The 21,196-nt window shown below is 37.5% G+C and overlaps 1 protein-coding gene across 1 annotated transcript; it reads right to left on the reverse strand.

The window, feature by feature from the left end:
* Positions 1 to 1,567: 1,567 nt before the first annotated feature.
* Positions 1,568 to 18,221, reverse strand: LOC127079672 (uncharacterized). Its single transcript, XM_051020055.1, has 6 exons — positions 18,167 to 18,221; positions 16,941 to 18,076; positions 16,545 to 16,709; positions 16,254 to 16,391; positions 15,756 to 16,106; positions 1,568 to 1,573 (listed from the first exon to the last, which is right to left on the reverse strand). Exons 1-6 carry the CDS (start codon positions 18,219 to 18,221, stop codon positions 1,568 to 1,570), a joined length of 1,851 nt encoding a protein of 616 aa, XP_050876012.1.
* Positions 18,222 to 21,196: the final 2,975 nt, after the last annotated feature.

A 21,196-nucleotide genomic window follows, 5' to 3' on the forward strand; every position in this document is an offset into this window, starting at 1 on the left:
ATGGCATTATACATTAATGTTCTGCATCTTGTACACCACAACAAAATGGTCTAGCCAAGAGAAAGAATCAGAAATATCAATAAATGATAAATGTTATGTTAATGCATTATGAATTTCCATTTAATCTAAGGGGTGAAGCATTACTATCCGCTTGTCTTATAATGAATAAAGTTTCTTTGAAGAAAAACAATATTTCTCCATATTGAGATATGCAAAGACAAGGCGCAAAATATCAGTTAGTTTATAGTATGGGGTGTGTAGCCTATTATAGTAACAAGGATCCTAAAATAATTAAATTGGGTATGCTCCTAAGAGGGATATGCACCTAAGAGGGATATGCTCCTAAGAGCAAAGTATATACACTTTTAAATTTAGAGTCTAATGTAATTGTTGAATCTCGAGATGTGGAATTCTTTTAAAACCTTATTACAAAGGATAAGGAATATGATATTTATACAAATGCAGAATATCATGATGAAGATTCTCCATAGATTTTTGAAACATAACTCGACCCTAGGATAAGAAAATGATCTCGAAAAGCTAAGGATCTAGAACAAAATCAAATCGATTCTCAACTTATTTCATTTTATCTAATGGAAGGAAATTTTGAGAACGATATTCATAAGATTCCTATTATTCTTCAAGTAGAAGATGATCCTTAAAAGTATAAAGAATCAATATCTTTTAGGGAATATTTTTTTTGGAAGGATGTTATCTAAGATGAAATGGATTCAATTATGTCAAACCACACTTTGGAAACTTGTCGATCTCCATAACAAATCAATAGCCATTGGATGCAAGTGGATGTTTAGAAAGAAGTATCATAGTGATGGTAGATTAAACACCTACAATGCTATATTAGTAGAAAAAGGGTTTAGACAAAATGAAGGTGTTTATTATTTTGATCCATATGCACCAGTAGCAAGGACAACAACAATTAGAGTATTGTTTGCACTAGCTTCTTTTAATGACCTTATAGTTCATCAAATGGATGTTAAAACAATATTCCTAAATGGAGATCTCGATGATGAAATCTACACGGAGCAACCAAAAGTGTACATGCTTCCTAGAAACGAGCAAAAGGTATGCAAACTTATCAAAACCATATATGGTTTAAAACAAGCACCGAAACAATGGCATCAAAAGTTTGACTCTGTCATAATTTCTAATGGATTTATTCCCAGTTCTCGTGAAAAATGTTTGTATACCAAGGTGAGTGAGAACATTTTAATATTCCATTATATCTATGTTGATGACATGTTGATTATTAGCAACGAGGTGTATGGAATTCTAGAAATAAAGAGGTTTCTAATTTCCACAATCAAGATGAAAGATCTTGGATAGTTAACACTATGTTAATGATAAAAGTAAAGAAAAATAGTGGGGGTTATGAACTTAGTCAAACATACTATATTGATAAAAAAAATATTGGATAAGTTCAAACACTTGCACTTTAAGGAAGTAAACATTCCATTTGATCCTAGTTTCAAATGTAATGATGGAAAAGTTATCGCTCAATTGGAATATGTAAGTTTAATTGGATGTATAACGCATTTAATGTAATGCACTAGACCTTACATAACATTTGCAATTAGTAATATGATTAGATTTAATAGAAATACAAATGGTTAATATTGGAAGGCCATCACTAGGACTTTTGGTTATCTTTTGAAAACCAAAAGTCTTGACATTCATTATGGTAGATTTCCTGCCATACTAGAAGTATATACTGATGTAGGTTGGATATCGAGTGTTGGAGATCGTAAATCTACATATGGATGCCTATTTACACTAGCTTGAGGTATAGTTTCTTAGAAGAATAAGAAATAAACATGGATTACTCTCTTGACCATGGAAAAGGAATTCGTGGCTCTTGCTTCCGTTGGTCGAGAAGTTGAATGGTTAAGGGACCTTCTGTTAAAAGTTTCAAAAGTGTTGATACATTGCAATAGCCAAGTCACCATAGCTAGAGCATTCAGTGAAGTGTACAACATAAAGTTTAGATACATAGGTCTTAGACATTCTTTCATGATAAAATTGATTAAGGACATAATCATTTCACTCACATATATACGAACAAGTTATAATTTAGTTGATCCATTTAGTAATCCACTGTATAGAGATTTAGTAAATACTACCTCGAGAGGTGTGGGTTTGAAACTCCTTGAAAAGAGTTCCAATAAGGGTAGAAACTCAATCTAAAGTTAAGAAAACCTTAACCTAAGATTCAATGGATAACAACAACTCGTTAAATTGGATCATCATGAAACATTATGTATGTTGACTATTGCATTTGCAGGGATGAGATTTTTCAAACTCTTAATGAATTTATATGTTGAGAATATGTATCTCAATTAAAGTAGATGCAATATGAACTTTACCTATATGAACTCGAGACGTTGTCGTCTCAAAGAGAGAGTTGTTGTTTCTTTCATGAAAACTTCACGAAACAGGAAAAGCACATGACCATAAATAGTTCTTAGCAAGAGATGTAGACGTATAACCATTAAGAGTGTGTGTAAGGTAACGTCATTCTGATCCCATGGGATAACAGTTTCAAAGCATTCTTACCTAAAAAATCTCATTACACTTTGTGTTGTACTTACTAAGGTTAAGTTCAAATCGAAATATACTTAACTTTATTGATATTCTTTGTTTCCTTTTTTCTAGAATTGGTCTTTTCATTATTAGAACAAGTGGAGTTTGTTGTAATTAATAACAATAAATATTCATGGGAGTGTCCCAAAATGACAAGAAAACATGCAAGTAAGTAAATGAACAAAAAATGCAAGGGAAATAATCGCACATTGAAAGTATCACTCACTTTGAAAGCCTTTATAAAGATTTACATTAATTAACTCAACAAAATAGATAAAGTGGATAAAGTGCTACATGGATAAGTATGGTGGTCCCAAGCCTTATGCCATTTGTCTCCTCTGCACACACCCTCGCTGGATTTGCCACTAGTGGCACTGACTTCGGCTCTGGGACCAAGACTAGGTCTGAGGGCATGTACGTAGAGGCGCGACATGTATTTTATGATCGTTACTTAAGTTTGATTTTTGAATTCATAAATAGGTAGCGCTTCGTGGAGAGTAAGAAAAATAGTACAAGGTTTGAAAAGTGTTATAGTAGGTAAAAGAGTATAACATCTAAGAAAAGTGATGCTGAAAGGCTATGTTATTCAGCATGACAATAAATACAACTTAAGCAAGATACATTAGAGTAATCAGACTACTCGTGGAGTTATATGATGGCACATAGGGCATTACAGCGTCCTGCCTTAGGCTGGCTTGTGGCGGTAAGCTACCACATATGGCGATGACTGTTGCTCCTGTATTTTATGGTCTTTGTCTAAGTTTGAGTTTTGAATTCGAAAATAGGTAACACTTTGTGAAATGTTGCAGAATGCAATAGCCAACGTTTGAAAAGTGTTGTTGTTGGAGAAATAATATAATATTTAGCAAAAGTATTGTTGTAGGCGAAACAATATAATATTTAGTAAAAGTGTTGATGAAATGGTGTGTTTCATCAACAGTCACAACCTTGTGAAATAATAACTTGGCCAACAAATTGATCATTCCGGATTTAGAAAATCACATTGCAAAATGTCCATCATCTTTAATAATAATTTCATATTTCATCTTCCCAACATTCGAGTTTTGATCGGTCTTGTGCAATCTCAAAATAGGCTAAATTATTTTAGGTATTCTTGCGCCTTGCCTCTAAGACATTTAAGAGTGCTTGAAATACTATAAGGAAAGTGATTTGTTCACAATTCAAGCCTGGATTCATTCAACTTAGAAGCATTATCTAACAATATATATAATATATATATATAGTATATATATATATATATATATATATAATATATAATATATATATATATATATATATATATATATATATTATATATATATATATATAATATATAGTTAAATTTGCGAGGATCCTAAATAAGGGTGACTCTTGGGTACCCGTCTAGAGTGATGTCACCCAGGCGACATCCACATAGAATGCAGGGGGCTTGCATTTGGACCGATGATGTGTCTAATACTGCTATCGCTATATAGTCATGAGAGAAGGAGTATAACTATGACCCCTTGAGAAATAACTAGTTAATATTCTACCCTAATAGTGGGGAAGCAGTTGTTGTCACTAAGGGTTTCCTAAACCCTAGGCCCAAATGGCCTTTATGAATGCTTCTCCTTTAAAGAGGAAAAAAGACATATCCTAATTCATACTCTTATACCTAAGCACCAAATATATAAACATAGTCTATCAGCTCACGCGATTAGGTCCTCTAAAACCACCACAAAACCACCTTACAGGTTTGCTCGACACCATGGGCAATCCCTAACCACCGTATTGTTGGTGTAAGCCCTAGAGACTTTTGGTACTTGTATAGACCTATTTATTAAAAATAAAAGGCTTATTCTCTATTATGTGTTTAAATCCCTAGAATAGGTAGTCTATTTAATGTATCAAGTGTGACTTAATCATGATATCCCATTAAACATAAGGACACTATTCTTAAAGTATCCGTTGTCGAGCTTTGTTGTGAAGTGGGATAACATTAAAGCATTAAGACTATTATGTGTATAGATTGATGATCACATCTCATGGATCATAGATAGGGAGTTACAAGTCTTAAACATAGGTATGAATATTAGGAGTATTATTTATACTGGATTGACCCGTTATGAGAATACCATATAGAATGTTATGCAAAGTGTCATAAGTTATTCTCATAGTGATAATGGTGTATACCACCCTTTGACCTGAAACCACTATGGACCCTAGATGTAGAGTCGAGTGCTTTATTGCTGATCAAACATTGTCCGTAACTGGATGATCATAAAGACAGTTGATGGGTACTCCACGAAGCACGCTGAGGGACATGAGTGACCTAGATGGAATTTGCCCATCCTACGTAACAGGATAAATGTCTACAGGCCCAATATTGAACTGGACAAGGATGACACAGTCTACGCCTTGTGTTCAATATAGACATAGGGGCAAAAGGGTAATTATACACATAAGTATTATTACAAAAGGATTTGTTAGATCACATGACATTTTTGTGTGTTGGATAGTAGTGACGTGTTGCTAGATATCGCTCACTGTTTATTATGTTAAATACGTGATTTAATATAATATCTAATGTCGCGAAAACCTACAGGGTCACACACAAAAGGACGGATTAATGAGAGATAGAGTAAATAAGGAACACCGTAACGTACGGTGCACTTAAGTGAATTATAGAACATCGTAAGGTACGGTGTACTCAAGCAGAATATGAAATATGGTAAGGTACCACGCGCTTAAGTGATTTTGGCATATCATAAGATATGTGCCACATACACTTAAGTGGACTTTTTAACTTGCAGCCCACTCAAGTGGTTCTATAAATAGAACCCTTGTGTAGAAACATTAGTGCAGTTGAAATTTCGCTTCTCTCTCTCTCTCTCTCTCTCTCTCTCTCTCTCTCTCTCTCTTCTCTCTCTCTCTCTCTCTCTCTCTCTCTCTCTCTCTCTCATTCACCGTTCGTGATCACTCGTTAGATCTGAAGGAGAAGAGCGATCCAAAACGTAGCAGAATTTAAAATTTCTCCTTTAGTGATCCTTACGAATGAACATGATCTGTGATAGAATCATTATCTCTTGTGGCGATTGTAACCTTTGATGCAGATATATAGAGCGATCACGAATGTTGAATGATGACAACGCCTCTACTCAGTCCACACAAATGGATTCCTTCAATCTCAGTGCTAGCTGCTACAAATGAAGGCTTTGAGTGAGAGCGAGAGAGAGAAACGAAATTTCAACTGCACAAATGCTTTTACACAAGGATTCTATTTATAGAACCACTTGTGCAGGCTGCAAGCTAAAAATCCCACTCAAGTGTATGTGGCCCATATCTTATAATATGCCAAAATCACTTAAGCGCATGGTACCCTACCATATTTCATATTCTACTTAAGTCACACATTTAACATAATAAACAATGAGCGGTATCTAGCAACACATCACTGCTACCCAAGACACGAAAATGTCATGTGATATGACAAATCCTTTTGTGATAATTCTTATGTGTATAATTACCGTTTTGCCCTTATGTATATATTGAACATAAGGCATATACCGTGTTATCCTTGTCCAATTCAATATTGGGCCCATAGATATTTATCCTGTTACGCAGGATGGGAAAATTCCATATAGGTCACTCATGTCCCTTAGCATTCTTCGTGGAGTACCCATCAACTGTCTTTATGGTCATCAAGTTACGGACAATGTTTGATCAACAATAAGGCAATGGACTCTACATCTAGGGTCCATAGTTGTTTTAGGTCGAAGGGTGGTATACACCATTATCACCATAAGAATAACTTATGATACTTTGCATAACATTCTATATAGTATTCTCATAGCGGATCAATCCAGTATAAATATTACTCTTAATGTTCAGGCCTATGTTTAAGACTTGATAACTCCTTATCCATGATCCATGAGATGTCAGCATCAGTCTATATACATAATAGCCTTAATGCTTTAATGTTATCCCATTTCACAATAAAGCTCGATTATGGATACTTTAAGAATAGTGTCCTTATGTTTAATGTTATCTCATGATTAAGTCACACTTGATACATTAAACGGACTATCTATTCTAGGGACTTTATTAGACAAATATAATAAAGAAAAAGCCTTTTATTATTAATAAATAATTCGATACAAGTACCAAAAGCATTGGCCTCTAGGGCTTACACCAATAATCTCCCACTAGCACTAGAGCCAATCAGGCATACCCCTAATGCCCATAGATCTAGTATGGCCATCATGCTTCTGCTGCACAAGAGGCTTTGTCAGTGGGTCAACAATATTTTCAAGTGTAGGTACTCTGCATATTTTCATATCTCCTCTATCTATTATCTCTCGAATGAGGTGATAACGCCTAAGTATGTGCTTGGATCGTTGGTGAGATCTGGTTCCTTAGGTTGTGCGATAGCACCATTGTTATCACAATAGAGACCAATGGGATCCACAATGCTAGGAACTGTGCCAAGTTCACTAATGAACTTTTTGATCCAAACAGCTTCCTTTGTTGCACTTGAGGCAGCAATATACTCGGCCTCGGTTGTAGAATCAACAACTATATCTTGCTTTGAACTTTTCCAACTCACAGCGCCACCGTTTAAGCAAAACACATAACCAGATTGCGATCTAAAGTCATCCTTATTTATCTGGAAGCTAGCATCGGTGTATCCAATTACAGTCAACTCTTCCTAACATCCATATATCAAGAATGAGTCCATAGTCCTTCTCAAATACTTAAGGATATTCTTGACAACTACCCAATGAGCATCACCAGGATCAGATTGGTACCTACTCATTGCACTTAAAGCATACGAGACATCTGGTCGAGTACATAACATGGCATACATGATAGATCCTATTGCAGATGCATATGGAATCTTATTCATGCGATCCCTTTCTTCCTTAGTTGAAGGAGATTGTGTTTTTGATAGGCACATGCCATGTTGCATAGGTATGAATCCTTTCTTGAATCATGCATATTAAAGCGTCTTAGCACTTTGTCTATGTATGTACTCTGACTTAGGCCAAGCAGTTTTTGTGATCTATCTCTATAGATTCTAATTCCTAATATATAGGCTGCTTCACCTAGGTCCTTCATAGAAAAGCATTTCCCCAACCATGACTTTACTTGTTGCAGGGTAGGGACATCGTTTCCAATGAGTAATATGTCATCTACATATAATACCAGGAAAACGATCATGCTCCCACTAACCTTCTTGTAGACACAAGGCTCATCTTCGTTCTTGATGAATGCATATTATTTTACTGTTTCATCAAAACGAAGATTCCAGCTTCTGGAAGCTTGCTTCAATCCATAGATTGATCTTTGTAACTTACATATCTTTTGGGCTTCTTCTGGTATGTCAAATCCTTCAGGCTGTGTCATGTACACATCCTCAAGAAGATTCCCATTAAGGAAAGAAGTTTTGACATCCAGCTGCCATATTTCATAATCATGATATGCAACGATAACAAGTAAAATCCAAACAGATTTAAGCATTGCAACTGGTGAAAAGGTTTCATCATTGTCAACCCCATGAATTTGTTTATATCCTTTTGCAATCAGTCTTGCCTTATAGGTATGTACCTTACCATCCATGTCAGTCTTCTTTTTGAAGACCCACTTGCATCCTATAGAGTTAACTCCTACAGGAGGCTCTACCAAGGTCAAAACTTGGTTTGTGTACATGGAATCCATTTCATATTTCATGGCTTCTAGCCACTTCTCAGACTCGGGACTAGTTACGGCCTCCTGGTAGGTCACAGGCTCATCTTGATCCATGAGTAATACATCACCTTGATCAGTTATGAGATATCCATATCTCTTAGGTAGGTGACGTATCCTGCTTGACCTACGCTGGTCTTGTTCTACTTGAGTAGGTTGCTCTTCCAGAACTACTTGTGTTTCCTGCTCTAATTCCTCCATAGGTGTTTCAATGCTTTGTGATTCTTGAATTTCTTCAAGCTCTACTTTCCTCCCACTGATTCCTTTGGAAATAAAATCCTTTTCTAAGAAAACTCTAGTTCGAGCGACAAACACTTTTCCCTCAGAAGGATTGTAGAAGTAATACCCTCTTGTTTCTTTAGGATACCCCACAAATAAGCATTTGTCAGATTTGGGCTCAAGCTTAGTTGAAATTTGTCGTTTCACATAAACTTCGCAACCCCAAATTTTCATGTAAGACATATGTGGTTTCTTACCACTCCATATCTCATATGGTGTCTTCTCAACCTTTTTGGATGGAACAGGTTAAGTGTGTAAGCTGCTGTCAATAGTGCATGTCCCCAAAAGGAGTTTGGAAGATCAGCGTGACTCATCATGGACCAGACCATGTCTAACAGGGTTCGATTTCTTCTCTCAGATACACCATTCCACTAGGGTGTTCCAGGAGGAGTAAGTTGGGATAGGATCCCACACTCTTTCAGATGGTCATCAAACTCTAGGCTTAAATACTCACCACCTCGTTCTGATCGAAGAGTTTTAATATTCTTACCTAGTTGGTTTTTTACTTCATTCTTGAATTCCTTGAACTTTTTAAAGGACTCTGATTTGTGTTTCATTAAATACACATAACCATATCTACTAAAATCATCAGTAAATGTGATGAAGTACTAAAAACCTCCTCTGGCTGGTATGTTCAGTGGTCGACATACATCAATATGTATGAGGGCCAAAAGATCATTAGCTCTTTCACCTTTTCCTAAGAATGGAGACTTTGTCATCTTTCCAATTAAACAAGACCTGCATGTCTCATATGATTCATAATCAAAAGAGTCCAAGAATCCATCTTTATGGAGTTTGGAAATGCGTTTCTCATTTATGTGGCCTAATCGACAATGCCAAAGGTAAGTTGGATTTAACTCATTAGGTTTCATCCTTTTAGTATTAATGTTATAAATAGGCATTTCAAGATCCAGGACATATAGTCCATTGTTCATTTGTGTAGTAGCATAGAATATATCATTCAAATAAATTGAGCAACAATTGTTCTTTATTATAAATGAAAAACCAAACTTGTCTAAACAAGAAACAAAAATAATATTCCTGCTAATTGCAGGTACATAATAACAGCTCTCTAACTGAATTATTAAACCACTAGGTAAAGTCAATACATAAGTTCCTACGGCCAAAGCAACAACCTTTGCTCCATTGCCAACTCGTAGGTTAACTTCACCTTTTGCCAAATCTCTACTCCTTTTTATCCCCTGCACATTGGTACAAATGTGAGAACCACATCCAGTATCTAATACCCATGATGCAGAAGTAGATAAATTAATTTCAACAACAAAAATACCTGAAGTTGAAGTCTCTACTCCATTCTTCTTATCTTCCAAGTACTTTGGGCAGTTTCTCTTCCAGTGTCTGGTCTTACCGCAATGGAAGCAGGTGCCTTCCTTTGCTATGCCTCCACTAGGCTTCAAAGCAGCAACAATGGGTTTGGGTTTGGCAACTTCCTTGCCTTTCCCTTTATCACCCTGATTGGTGGGTCTTTTCTTCTGTCTCTTCCCATTTCCGATCATCAAAATGGACTTCCCTTTTGACTTCAGATTCTGCTCAGCAGTTCTTAACATGGCTAGTAGTTCAGGAAGAGATTTGTCCATATCATTCATATTGAAATTTAGGAAAAATTAACTGAATCTATCTCGCAACAATTGCAAGATCAAATCAGTCGCAAGTTCCTTTTTTAGGGGAAAACCCAACCTCTCAAGGTTTTCCACATACCCAATCATCTTGAGCACATGGGGACCTATAGGGGCTCCCTCAGCTAACTTGCCTTGAAAAAGGTCTTTTGAAACTTCAAACCTTTCATGCCTTGCTTGCTCTTGATAGAGCATCTTGAGGTGTTCGATAATATCAAACGCTGCCATGTTCTCATGTTGCTTTCGCAACTCTGAGTTCATGGTAGCTAGCATGAGACAAGCAGTTTCATTGGCATCATCGACATGCTTCTTATAAGCATATCTTTCCGCCTTAGGTGCAGAACTAGGAGGTTCCTCTTCAGGAACAGGTTTCTCCAAGACATACAACTTTCTATCATGTTTGAGGACAATCCTCAGATTTCGATGCCAATTTAGAAAAAATTTCCCAGACAATTTTTCCTTGTCAAGGATTGATCGCAAAATGTTGTTAGAGGTGTTTGTTGTCATGGTAATCTACATGAAAATAATGAAAATATAAGTATCAATAACATATTTAATTAGGCCTTTAATTAAATATGCTCCCACTATTTTACTCAAAATAAATGACCCTCACCATTTGATTCGGAGAATCCCATTGGAAGATTTTCTAGTGGGTCGAGATCCACATTTCACTTTGTTTTAAGTCCGCGTAGGCGGATTACACAAAATTAGGTTATTTAGGCAGGAACTTCTTCCAATTGTATCTAATACAACTCTCGAATATTTTAGTTGGGTGAATAACTCCTTATCCCAATCCATCACATGGAGCATTTCCAACTCTTGCTTCTAAACATATATAATCTTATTATAATTTGTTTAGTTAAGTTTTACCCATTGTTTTAGCAATTGGATATTACAATTATCCCATCGCACCTTACCAATATAGAACATGCACCTCGCGTAGGCGAAACCTACATTATCCTATACTAGTCTTGATGAGTGCTAAAACTTGGAAAGCATAAACTTAATATTTAATTTGAGGGAATTTGCAATTATTCTAATCTCACCGTCTTATTTATCATATAAATCGTCTCTCACATGCATCAACATACATTCACATGCATCAACATACATAATGAAATACTTATGGCCCCTAGCGCAATTGTTCTCCCAAGCTAATGAGAGAACCTAAGCTAACCTAATAACGATCTAAGCTTCTCCAAGCAAGATCTTCAAGGTTGTCCTCCTTTGATATTGAATTCTTCTCTTTCTTCATAACATTACATTACATAAAAGAAACTCATTTTACATACGAGGGAGTGAGATGAGAAAAGGAATTACATTATGAGATTAAAAGAGAGGCACGACACACATGTCGTATTTTAAAAACCCAAAACAAAATAAAGGAAAACTAAGGCCATAATTGATCACCACAAGACAATAATAATAAACACATTATAATTATTAATTTTAATTATTTTAATTAATTAAAACCAAATTAAATTTTGGTGACTGATTACACTATGCAGAGTTAGCCGGGGGTCCGCTGCCCGAAATTTTTAATGAACAATTCATTTGAATTCGACGTCGTTTTTCGCATCAACACTTGATACTTTAAAGCACAACTCTTGCACAGTCACAACCCTAATCACATAACTCTTTGACAACACAACCCTTGTGCCGTTATTAACCCTAATGCACCAATTTTAGATCGTCAAACACACCTCGATTGTTAATTCAACATGATTGATCAACACGTCATTGCTTCACCATACTAATGTCAGATCAAGAAGCAAACGACCATTGATCGCTCAGAGGAAAACAACCATTAAGTGTTTGAATGAACGAAACAAAAACAATATATCATATATACCGTATTTTGCATCAGAATTACTTATATCATAGATATAACTTGATCGATCTTAATTGCATAACCTATGGATGATCAATGTATCGCTGCTTCACGATAATAATGTCGGATTCCGAAGCATAGTCAACATCAATCATCCAAATCATACACACATGATGCCAAATTTAATTACTCGTTTATTCTTTGATTCATTCTGTCTTTTAATCGTATTAATACAGAAAACACAGAAAATAAATAGCTATTAAATGCATGGTTTCGTAAGTGGCTCTGATACCACTGAAGGAGAAGAACGATCCAAAACACAGCAGAATTTGAAGTTTCTCCTTTAGTGATCCTTATGAATGAGCATGATGAGTGATAGAATCGTTACCTCTTGTGGCAATTGTAACCTTTGATGCAGATCTACGGAGCGATCACGAACGTTGAACGATGACAACGCCTCTACTCAGTCCACACGAACGGATTCCTTCAATCTCAGTGCTAGCTGCTACGAATGAAGGCTTTGAGTGAGTGAGAGAGAGAGAGAAACAAAATTACAACTGCACAAATGCTTCTACACAAGGGTTCTATTTATAGAACCACTTGTGTGGGCTGCAAGCTAAAAAGCCCACTCAAGTGTATGTGGCCCATATCTTATAATATTCCAAAATCACTTAAGCGTGTGGTACCCTACCATATTTCGTATTCTACATAAGTACATCGTACCTTACGGTGTTCTACAATTCACTTAAGTGCACCGTACATTACAGTATTCCTTAATTACTCTATCTCTCATCAATTCGTCCTTTTGTGTGTGACCGTGTAGGTTTTCGCGGCATTGACAATTATATTAAATCATGCATTTAACATAATAAATAGTGAGCGGTATCTAGCAACACATCACTGCTACCCAAGACGCGAAAATGTCATGTGATCTGGCAAATCCTTTTGTGATAATACTTATGTGTATAATTACCCTTTTCCCCTTATGTCTATATTGAACACAAGGCATAGACCGTGTCATCCTTGTCCAGTTCAATATTGGGCCCATAGACATTTATCCTGTTACGCTGGATGGGCAAATTCCATCTAGTTCACTCATGTCCCTTAGCATGCTTTGTGGAGTACTCATCAACTGTCTTTATGGTCATCTAGTTACAGAATATGTTTGATCAACAATAAGGCACACAACTCTACATCTAGGGTCCATAGTGGTTTCAGGTCGAAGGGTGGTATACACCATTATCACCATGAGAATAACTTATGACACTTTGCATAACCTTCTATATAGTATTCTCAGAGCGGGTGATCCGCTGTCGCGCGCGGATCAAAACGAGTAATTTTGTAAAAATGTAATACAACGACAATTAAACTCGGATATCGTCTTAAGGATTCTTGTTTGTAATAATTAAACGTAATCGAATGGGGAGGGGGTTGATTTGGTGTTCAATTACAAAAATGCAGAAAATAAGTGATTATGAAAAGTGATTATTTGAATAAGCCGAAACGAATCAACCCACTATATCATTTTCCGACTTATCATTGATCCCTATAAAATTCCAATTCCCTAGACGAGTCTGATCCTATTCGATTACAAAAGCTACTGACAAGCGCAATAACAATTATACGAAGTATGCCCCTGAATTCCGAGTAAAGCAAACAGATTAAAACTATTGCGAATTAAGCAAACGCAATATGATCGAACGCGATAATGCAAAAGCTACACTAATCACGAAATTGATTCAAAAGCAGACAACAATCAAATTAAAGAATTCTATCATGTAAAAACAATTAAATTAAGCAAGTAATTGTGATTATAGATATAATTCAAAGGAACAGATTAATGGAAAATTATAAAAGAACCTCAAAGTGGCATCCGATTACAGTGAATTGATTCTTGGGAAATTAGTTCTCCATAGTCATTCTTTGCAAGCTCTCAAATTCGTACATGAATAGTGATTTTTCCGTTCAATTCCTAATGGTGTACGGCTGCTAGACCTAGGGAAAACAAAGACCCGTTTTACAACTCAACTGGGTCGACCCAGCCCACTACAAATGACCCAACAAAAATACAAATAAAATTCTGCAACTTCAACAGACTTTCTGGCCCTGCTACAGTCCGATTCAGCTCTCGACTTCTGAACAAAAGTTGTAGATCTTTTCCTTATCTTTCCAACGCATACTCACAAGCCTCAATCTAATACTCGTAGCTCAAGATATGATTTTTCTCGTGAAAGCTGCTAATGCTGAAAATATAATGCGAAAAACAAATAAGTGCAAAAATAAAATAAATTGTAAAAACACATTAAAACATAAAAATAAGTAAAGCAAACCAAAGAAATGCTTAAGTACAAACATGGAAGAACGTGCATCAAAATGCACTGATCAAATTCTCCCACACTTGAACTTTTGCACTCCGAGCAAAACGAAAAACAAAACAAAGAAAGCACAAATACATCATCAGTTACTCATCTTAGGCTACAAGTCATCTTCGGTTAACTTTGCATTGATAGGTACTAATCTTGCACACTAAGGATATTGTAAGAACACTAATCCACAGTTATGCAGTCATAAACCTCCTGAATACACAAATCAACTCGAATCATATTATTATACTAAAGTCTAACTTACTCATCCTTCTTTTGCTCTTTTTCATTCAGGCGCAATCACATTAAGCCCGTTATCTCCACACACTCATAGCAAGGTGACCGGTTAGTGACTCTGATCCTTTTCTGCACGGGGTTCTGGTACTTAAGTGGCATAACCCTTTGCTTACTCACTTGTAGTTGCGGGGGATCGGACCGTAAATCGCTCTACCAAGTTCAGCACCAGAAACCGCTGAACCAACTAACAACGAGTCAAAAACTTTTTTTTGAAGGTTCTACAACCGTTGGGTTAAGTGACCGGGTGAGGGTCACCAAACTTAGAAGGTGCATTCCTTTATTTTTTTCTCTTTTTTTTTTCTTTTTCGGAACACTCACTTATATTCATCGGCTTCCCTGCGTAGAGTGTGTGTGAGATGGTGCTGACTGCTGAAATAAACTACTCAAGAGCTGTCAGAGAATGAGAATTTAAGGCTAAAACATAATAAAAATTCAACTCAATTTCCATATGCAGGAGACTTACGGTGTTAAAACAATACAGATCTTGTGAATTTTTCTCAAGTCTCCGCAAACTCGACTCAAAGTAATCTATAGCCTAAAACTTTCAAGAAGATGCAATTTTTTAGAAAGAAAAAAAAACAAAACAAACAAAACAAGAACAAAAACAAAGAAACTAAAGTATTCCCTCCCCCACACTTAAAATATGCATTGTCCTCAATGAAAGAAACAAACATAAAATAAGAGAGAGAAGAGAGAGGAAAGAACACACCCGAGTAGTCAAGGAGGATAAGTGATCACATAAGCAGCCTTTCCCAAAGAGATATATTCTACATTTTCTTCTTCCAAAGTGGGGTTGTCATGGAATAGCTTTGGGTAATGTCCATTGAACTTGAAATTTTTATTAGTATCTTCGCCTTTTATTCCAGGATCAAAGAATCTTCTAAAAGTAAAAGTGTCAAATGGACACATGAAGGTGATATGACTTGGAATGTTAGCCAATGTCCAACCAAATGCCTTTTTATGCTTCCTTAAAATCTGCAAAAGCTTATTTTCTTGATCGAAATCAAGGTTAGAAGAGATAATAACAGAGAGTTTCTCATTACTCTCCAAGTAAGCATATTTCAGGTTCTCATGGAGCTCTTTTAGCTCTAAGGACGGGGGCTGCTCGGTGGATGGAGTGCTTGGGGCAGCCGGGAATGGAAGAGCATCAACTACAAAAACAAGTTTATTGGTAACAACTTCACCTGTCGGAAATGTATCAGCCTGTAAGGCAGCATCAATCTCAGCATAGACAACACAAACGTTAGTGTCAGTACAATCAGAACATGAATAAATATCATCAAAACCAGAGAGAGATGGAAAATCAAGCGCAAATAGTTCAGAACTAGAGTCATCAACTAATTCAGAAATCAGCTCAATATGAAAAACGGAATGCTCCTCCACAGGGTGTTTGATGGCATCAAAAATGTTAAATTTTGCGACAATGTCACCAAATTCCATGGACATGGTTCCATCGTCAACATCAATTTTTGTCTTCGCCGTTTTCATGAACGGTCTGCCTAAAATGATGGGAGCTCCGCTTGCCTTGGTTTCTCCTTCCATGTCTAGAATATAGAAATCTGCAGGAAAAATCAAATCGTTAACTTGAACAAGAACATCTTCGACTACCCCGGCGGGTCGAGTGTTGCTCCTGTTTGCCAATTGAATGATTAAACCTGTATGCTGCAAAGGACCAAGACAAAGGTTATTATAAACAGAAGTAGGCATAACATTAATGCCCGCTCCCAAATCAAGCATGCAATTCTCAAATTTACTATCCCCGATGGTACAAGGAATAACAAATGTTCCCGGATCCTTCTGCTTTTGTGGCAGAACCTGAGTAGTGAGGGCTGAAACATTTTGCTCGCCTACAATCTGTTTGGATGATTGTTTGGGCTGAATAAAGGCAGAAATATTTTGTCCTAAGTTTACTTTTTCACTTCCCTTAATCCTCCTCTTGTTGGTACACAAATCTTTCAGAAACTTTGCATACTTAGGAATCTGCTTAATAACATCAAGTAGCGGAATATTTACCGCAACCTTTCGAAAAACATCCAATATCTCTCTTTCTTTGTCTCCCTCCTCAATTCTTTTATTTTTCAGAACTCTATGTGGAAAAGGGACTGGTGGCACATACTCCTTTTCTTTAATTTTTTCAGTTTCGACCACAATAGAAGAAGGAGAAGAAAGTTCAGCTGAGTGAGGTTCAGAAGGAGAAAGTTCAGAAGTTACCTCAATGATTTTTTTATTTTTTTCAGGGGCTGGTTCTGTAAGTTTTCCGGATCTCAAAGAAATTGCGCTCACATTAGCATTAGGACCATTCGGATTGAAAACTATCTGGGCTGGAAGTTGGTTCGAACCTTGAGCTTGCATGTTATTTATTTGAGTAGCAAGCTGTCCCATTTGTGTGTTCAAGGTCTGAATGCTGGCATCGGTTCTTTGTTGGAACTGGAGGTTGTTCACGGCCATTTGCTTAACAAGATCCTCCAAGGATGGTCCGGAAGGTGCAGGGGCAGCCACTTGAGGTGAGTTCTGTTGTTGGCTGGTTTGCGGGTTTCCATATCGAAGGTTGGGATGGTTCCTCCAATTGGGATGGTATTCGTTGGTGGACAGGTCAAGAGTGTTGTTGTACCTGTTTTGATTGTAAAGGTTGGATGCATAAGCTTGTGGCAGCTCAGTAATGGACTCGTCTCTTAGAATCGGACAAGTATCGGTCGGGTGCTCAGGAGAAGTACAAATGCCACACAAAGTTGTTGTTTGAGGTTTTGCTACTACCAGCTGTTTGACTAAGGCAGTGAGTTCTTCAATTCTGGTCTCTAAGGCTTTGTTAGAAGAAACTTGAATTTGACTCACGCCTTTGCTTTGCACAGAATTGTGCCTAGTGGTGAACTGTTGAGAATTAAGAGACATATTTTCAATAAGGGCTTTGGCAGCAGCTGGAGTTTTATCGACTAATGCTCCACCACTAGCAGCATCAAGAATGTTCCTGTCCATCGGTAGCAACTCCTCATAAAAGTATTGGATAAGGAGTTGCTCAATGATCTGGTGTTGAGGGCAGCTAGATACCAAGTGCTTGAATCTCTCCCAATACTCGGTCAGCGACTCATTGCCTTGTCTAATACCACAAATCTCCTTTCTTATTGAGGCAACTCTGGAGGCAGGAAAATATCTTTCCAAGAACACTTTTTTCAGGGTTGTCCAACTTGCAATTGAGTTTGGCTTGAGATAATAAATCCAATCCTTTGTTGCACCCTGCAATGAAAAAGGAAAAGCTCGAAGTTTGATATGGTCTTCAGTTATTCCTTGAGGCCTCAACGGTGTAGAGCACACAACCTGAAATTTTTTGAGATGTCTATGTGGATCTTCACCTGCAAGACCACTAAACTTTGGCAACAAGTGTATTAAACCCGATTTTAATTCAAAAGGAACAGCAGCAACATCATATTCAATACACAAACCATTGTAATTCACATCAGGAGCAGCTAACTGCCTTAAGGTTCTATTATCAGCCATTGTCAAAAACAAACACAATGAAGGAAAACGATTAAAATAAATTTAGAAAAATAAACTAACACCGAAATTAATTTAATAACGTCATTTAAAATTTTTGAGAATTTTTTCGGAATTTTCTAAAACTATCAAAACAGAAACAAAATCATAAAAATAGAAAAATAAGGAATTTCTATTTTTTAGGGTGTCGTCCACTATTTAATTCCTAAATAGAGGCTTTTGATCCTTGATTTTTCCCTAATAAATCGACAAAAAATCGGAATAATCTGACACGATTTTCCTAAAAACAGATTTTTTTCCTAAACCGCAAAAACACCCGAACGCAAGTTGGACGAAACTGCGAGGAAACTAGGACCTATACGCTTAGACACTAAACCTATGACTCTAAAAACGATTAAAAGAAACAAGAATCCCCGGCAACGGCGCCAATTTGATCCGCTGTCGCGCGCGGATCAAAACGGCGTAATTTTGTAAAAACGTAATACAGCGACAATTAAACTCGGATATCGTCTCAAGGATTCTTGTTTGTAATAATTAAACGTAATCGAATGGGGGGGGGGGTTGATTTGGTGTTCAATTACAAAAATGCAGAAAATAAGTGATTATGAAAAGTGATTGTTTGAATAAGCTGAAACGAATCAACCCACTATATCATCTTCCGACTTATCATTGATCCCTATAAAATTCCAATTCCCTAGACGAGTCTGATCCTATTCGATTACAAAAGCTACTGACAAGCGCAATAACAATTATACGAAGTATGCCCCTGAATTCTGAGTAAAGCAAACGGATTAAAACTATTGCGAATTAAGCAAACGCAATATGATCGAACGCGATAATGCAAAAGCTACACTAATCACGAAATTGATTCAAAAGCAGACAACAATCAAATTAAAGAATTCTATCATGTAAAAACAATTAAATTAAGCAAGTAATTATGATTATAGATATAATTCAAAGGAACAGATTAATGGAAAATTATAAAAGAACCTCAAAGTGGCATCCGATTACAGTGAATTGATTCTTGGGAAATTAGTTCTCCATAGTCATTCTTTGCAAGCTCTCAAATTCGTACATGAATAGTGATTTTTCCGTTCAATTCCTAATGGTGTACGGCTGCTAGACCTAGGGGAAAACAAAGACCCGTTTTACAACTCAACTGGGCCGACCCAGCCCACTACAAATGACCCAACAAAAATACAAATAAAATTTTGCAACTTCAACAGACTTTCTGGCCCTGCTACAGTCCAATTCAGCTCTCGACTTCTGAACAAAAGTTGTAGATCTTTTCCTTATCTTTCCAACGTGTCGCATCGCGCGAAAAACCGGCGGGAAAAGAAAGAAACAACAGAGCCGCCACCGTGCGTTATTTATCCCAAAAGAGGGAAAGGAAACGCTCAGAGTAAACCTGGGAAAGAACATGGTCTCGCGACCAAAGAGTATGGGTTCGGGAGTCGGTTACGCGAAGGGAAGGTATTAGCACCCCTACGCATCCGTAGTACTCTACGGGATCCACGCACACTAGAAAGGAAAATTGGTTGCTAAACACTGCTCAAATATTCACACACACTGGCTGAAAGAAACGAAAGAGACTGACTGAAACTGGACTCGGCAGGATGTCGCATCCTGGGCCTACTTAGTCTATCAGGCATAGACATCAGAGTCGAAGTAGTTCGGACTGGGGAAACGACACATGCTCGCTAGGATATCGCATCCTATGCATACGTATCTTCTCGGACGAGAGAAGAATCAGAGCATTCGTAGCTCGGCTGACACGCACACAAACAAACACACAAAGGCAAACGTGGAGCCCGAATGCCAATCACTGGACTTACATCAGCATCCGAACCTAAACACACGCACACTGGAACCCAAATGCCACTCGATGGTCTTACATCGGCTTCCAAGCTCACAACCACAACAAGTTAATAGGGAGTCGGGGACTCAGCCTATAACTGTCAAACACACACAAACGGACAGACAGCAAATTGCTAAGGAGTCAGGCACTCGAGCCTAGCAAATGTCAAACAACACACACAAAAAGGAAAAAAAGGGCGAACAAACAAACTAAAAGGGAGACTAGAGCTCGAGCCTAATAGTTGCCACGCAAACAAAAAGAGACGCTGAGACGTCAGAAGGAACACAAAGGTTGAAAGGACAAACTAATAGGGAGACTAGAGCTCGAGCCTAATAGTTGCCAAACACACACAAAAAAAGAAAAAGGCGCCCGGAGAGATCAGCTCAATCTCCTGCCTACATACTTCATCTGGTGTGAAGATCAGGGCGATGTAGTTCCCCTACGCAGGGATAAAGGACCTAGCCTAACCAGATAACAGAGGGAGACACAACTCTAGGGAGACTACGACTCGAGCCTAGATGTTGTCATGCAAATCATCCCTAAGTTAAGGTTTCTAGCTAAATGGCACAAGGGCCAACCTATCCTAAGTATGGCTCACACAGGGAGCAAGCCAGACACACACTTAACTTGCACAGGAAGCAAGCCAAGCAAAACCTAACTTGCACAGGAAGCAAGTCTAAACTAATCCTAACTTGCACAGGAAGCAAGTCAAACTATCCTAACTTGCACAGGAAGCAAGTCAAACTATCCTAACTTGCACAGGAAGCAAGTCAAACTATCCTAACTTGCACAGGAAGCAAGCTATACACAAACAAGTGGCTCAAACAAGGGTTAGGTTTTAGTCAAGGGGTCATATCAACCTCAACAAACAAACCTCTGGAACTGGGTGAATGTTGCTCTTAACCTTGCCATTGAGGGGCTAAGGTGAAGCAGATGAAAGGATGAAGTGAGGATGAGACCTCACAGCTCTTATCCCTGGCCTGGGAGAGCTCAAGACAAGAATGTGTGGGTTCAGAAAGTGGGAACCCTTCTACACATTAAAACCGACTCAACTGTACAATTGTACAAGATCTTGGGTTTGTATCTGCAATGCATCAACACAGTGGTGTGAGCAAAGCGG

The sequence above is a fragment of the Lathyrus oleraceus genome, chromosome 5, assembly GCF_024323335.1.
Source record: "Lathyrus oleraceus cultivar Zhongwan6 chromosome 5, CAAS_Psat_ZW6_1.0, whole genome shotgun sequence".
Classification (NCBI taxonomy): Eukaryota; Viridiplantae; Streptophyta; class Magnoliopsida; order Fabales; family Fabaceae; genus Lathyrus; species Lathyrus oleraceus.

Bases quoted from the DNA above. Each gene is read 5' to 3' on its own strand.
- LOC127079672 (XM_051020055.1), bottom strand. From the start codon at position 18,221: ATGGCTGATAATAGAACCTTAAGGCAGTTAGCTGCTCCTGATGTGAAT. The intron at 18,077-18,166 runs GTTTGTGTATTG...GTGGTCTTGCAG, and splicing joins TCCTGATGTGAATTACAATG to GTGAAGATCCACATAGACAT. The intron at 16,710-16,940 runs GTAACTTCTGAA...GTTATTAAGCAG, and splicing joins AAAATAAAAAAATCATTGAG to ATTCCTAAGTATGCAAAGTT.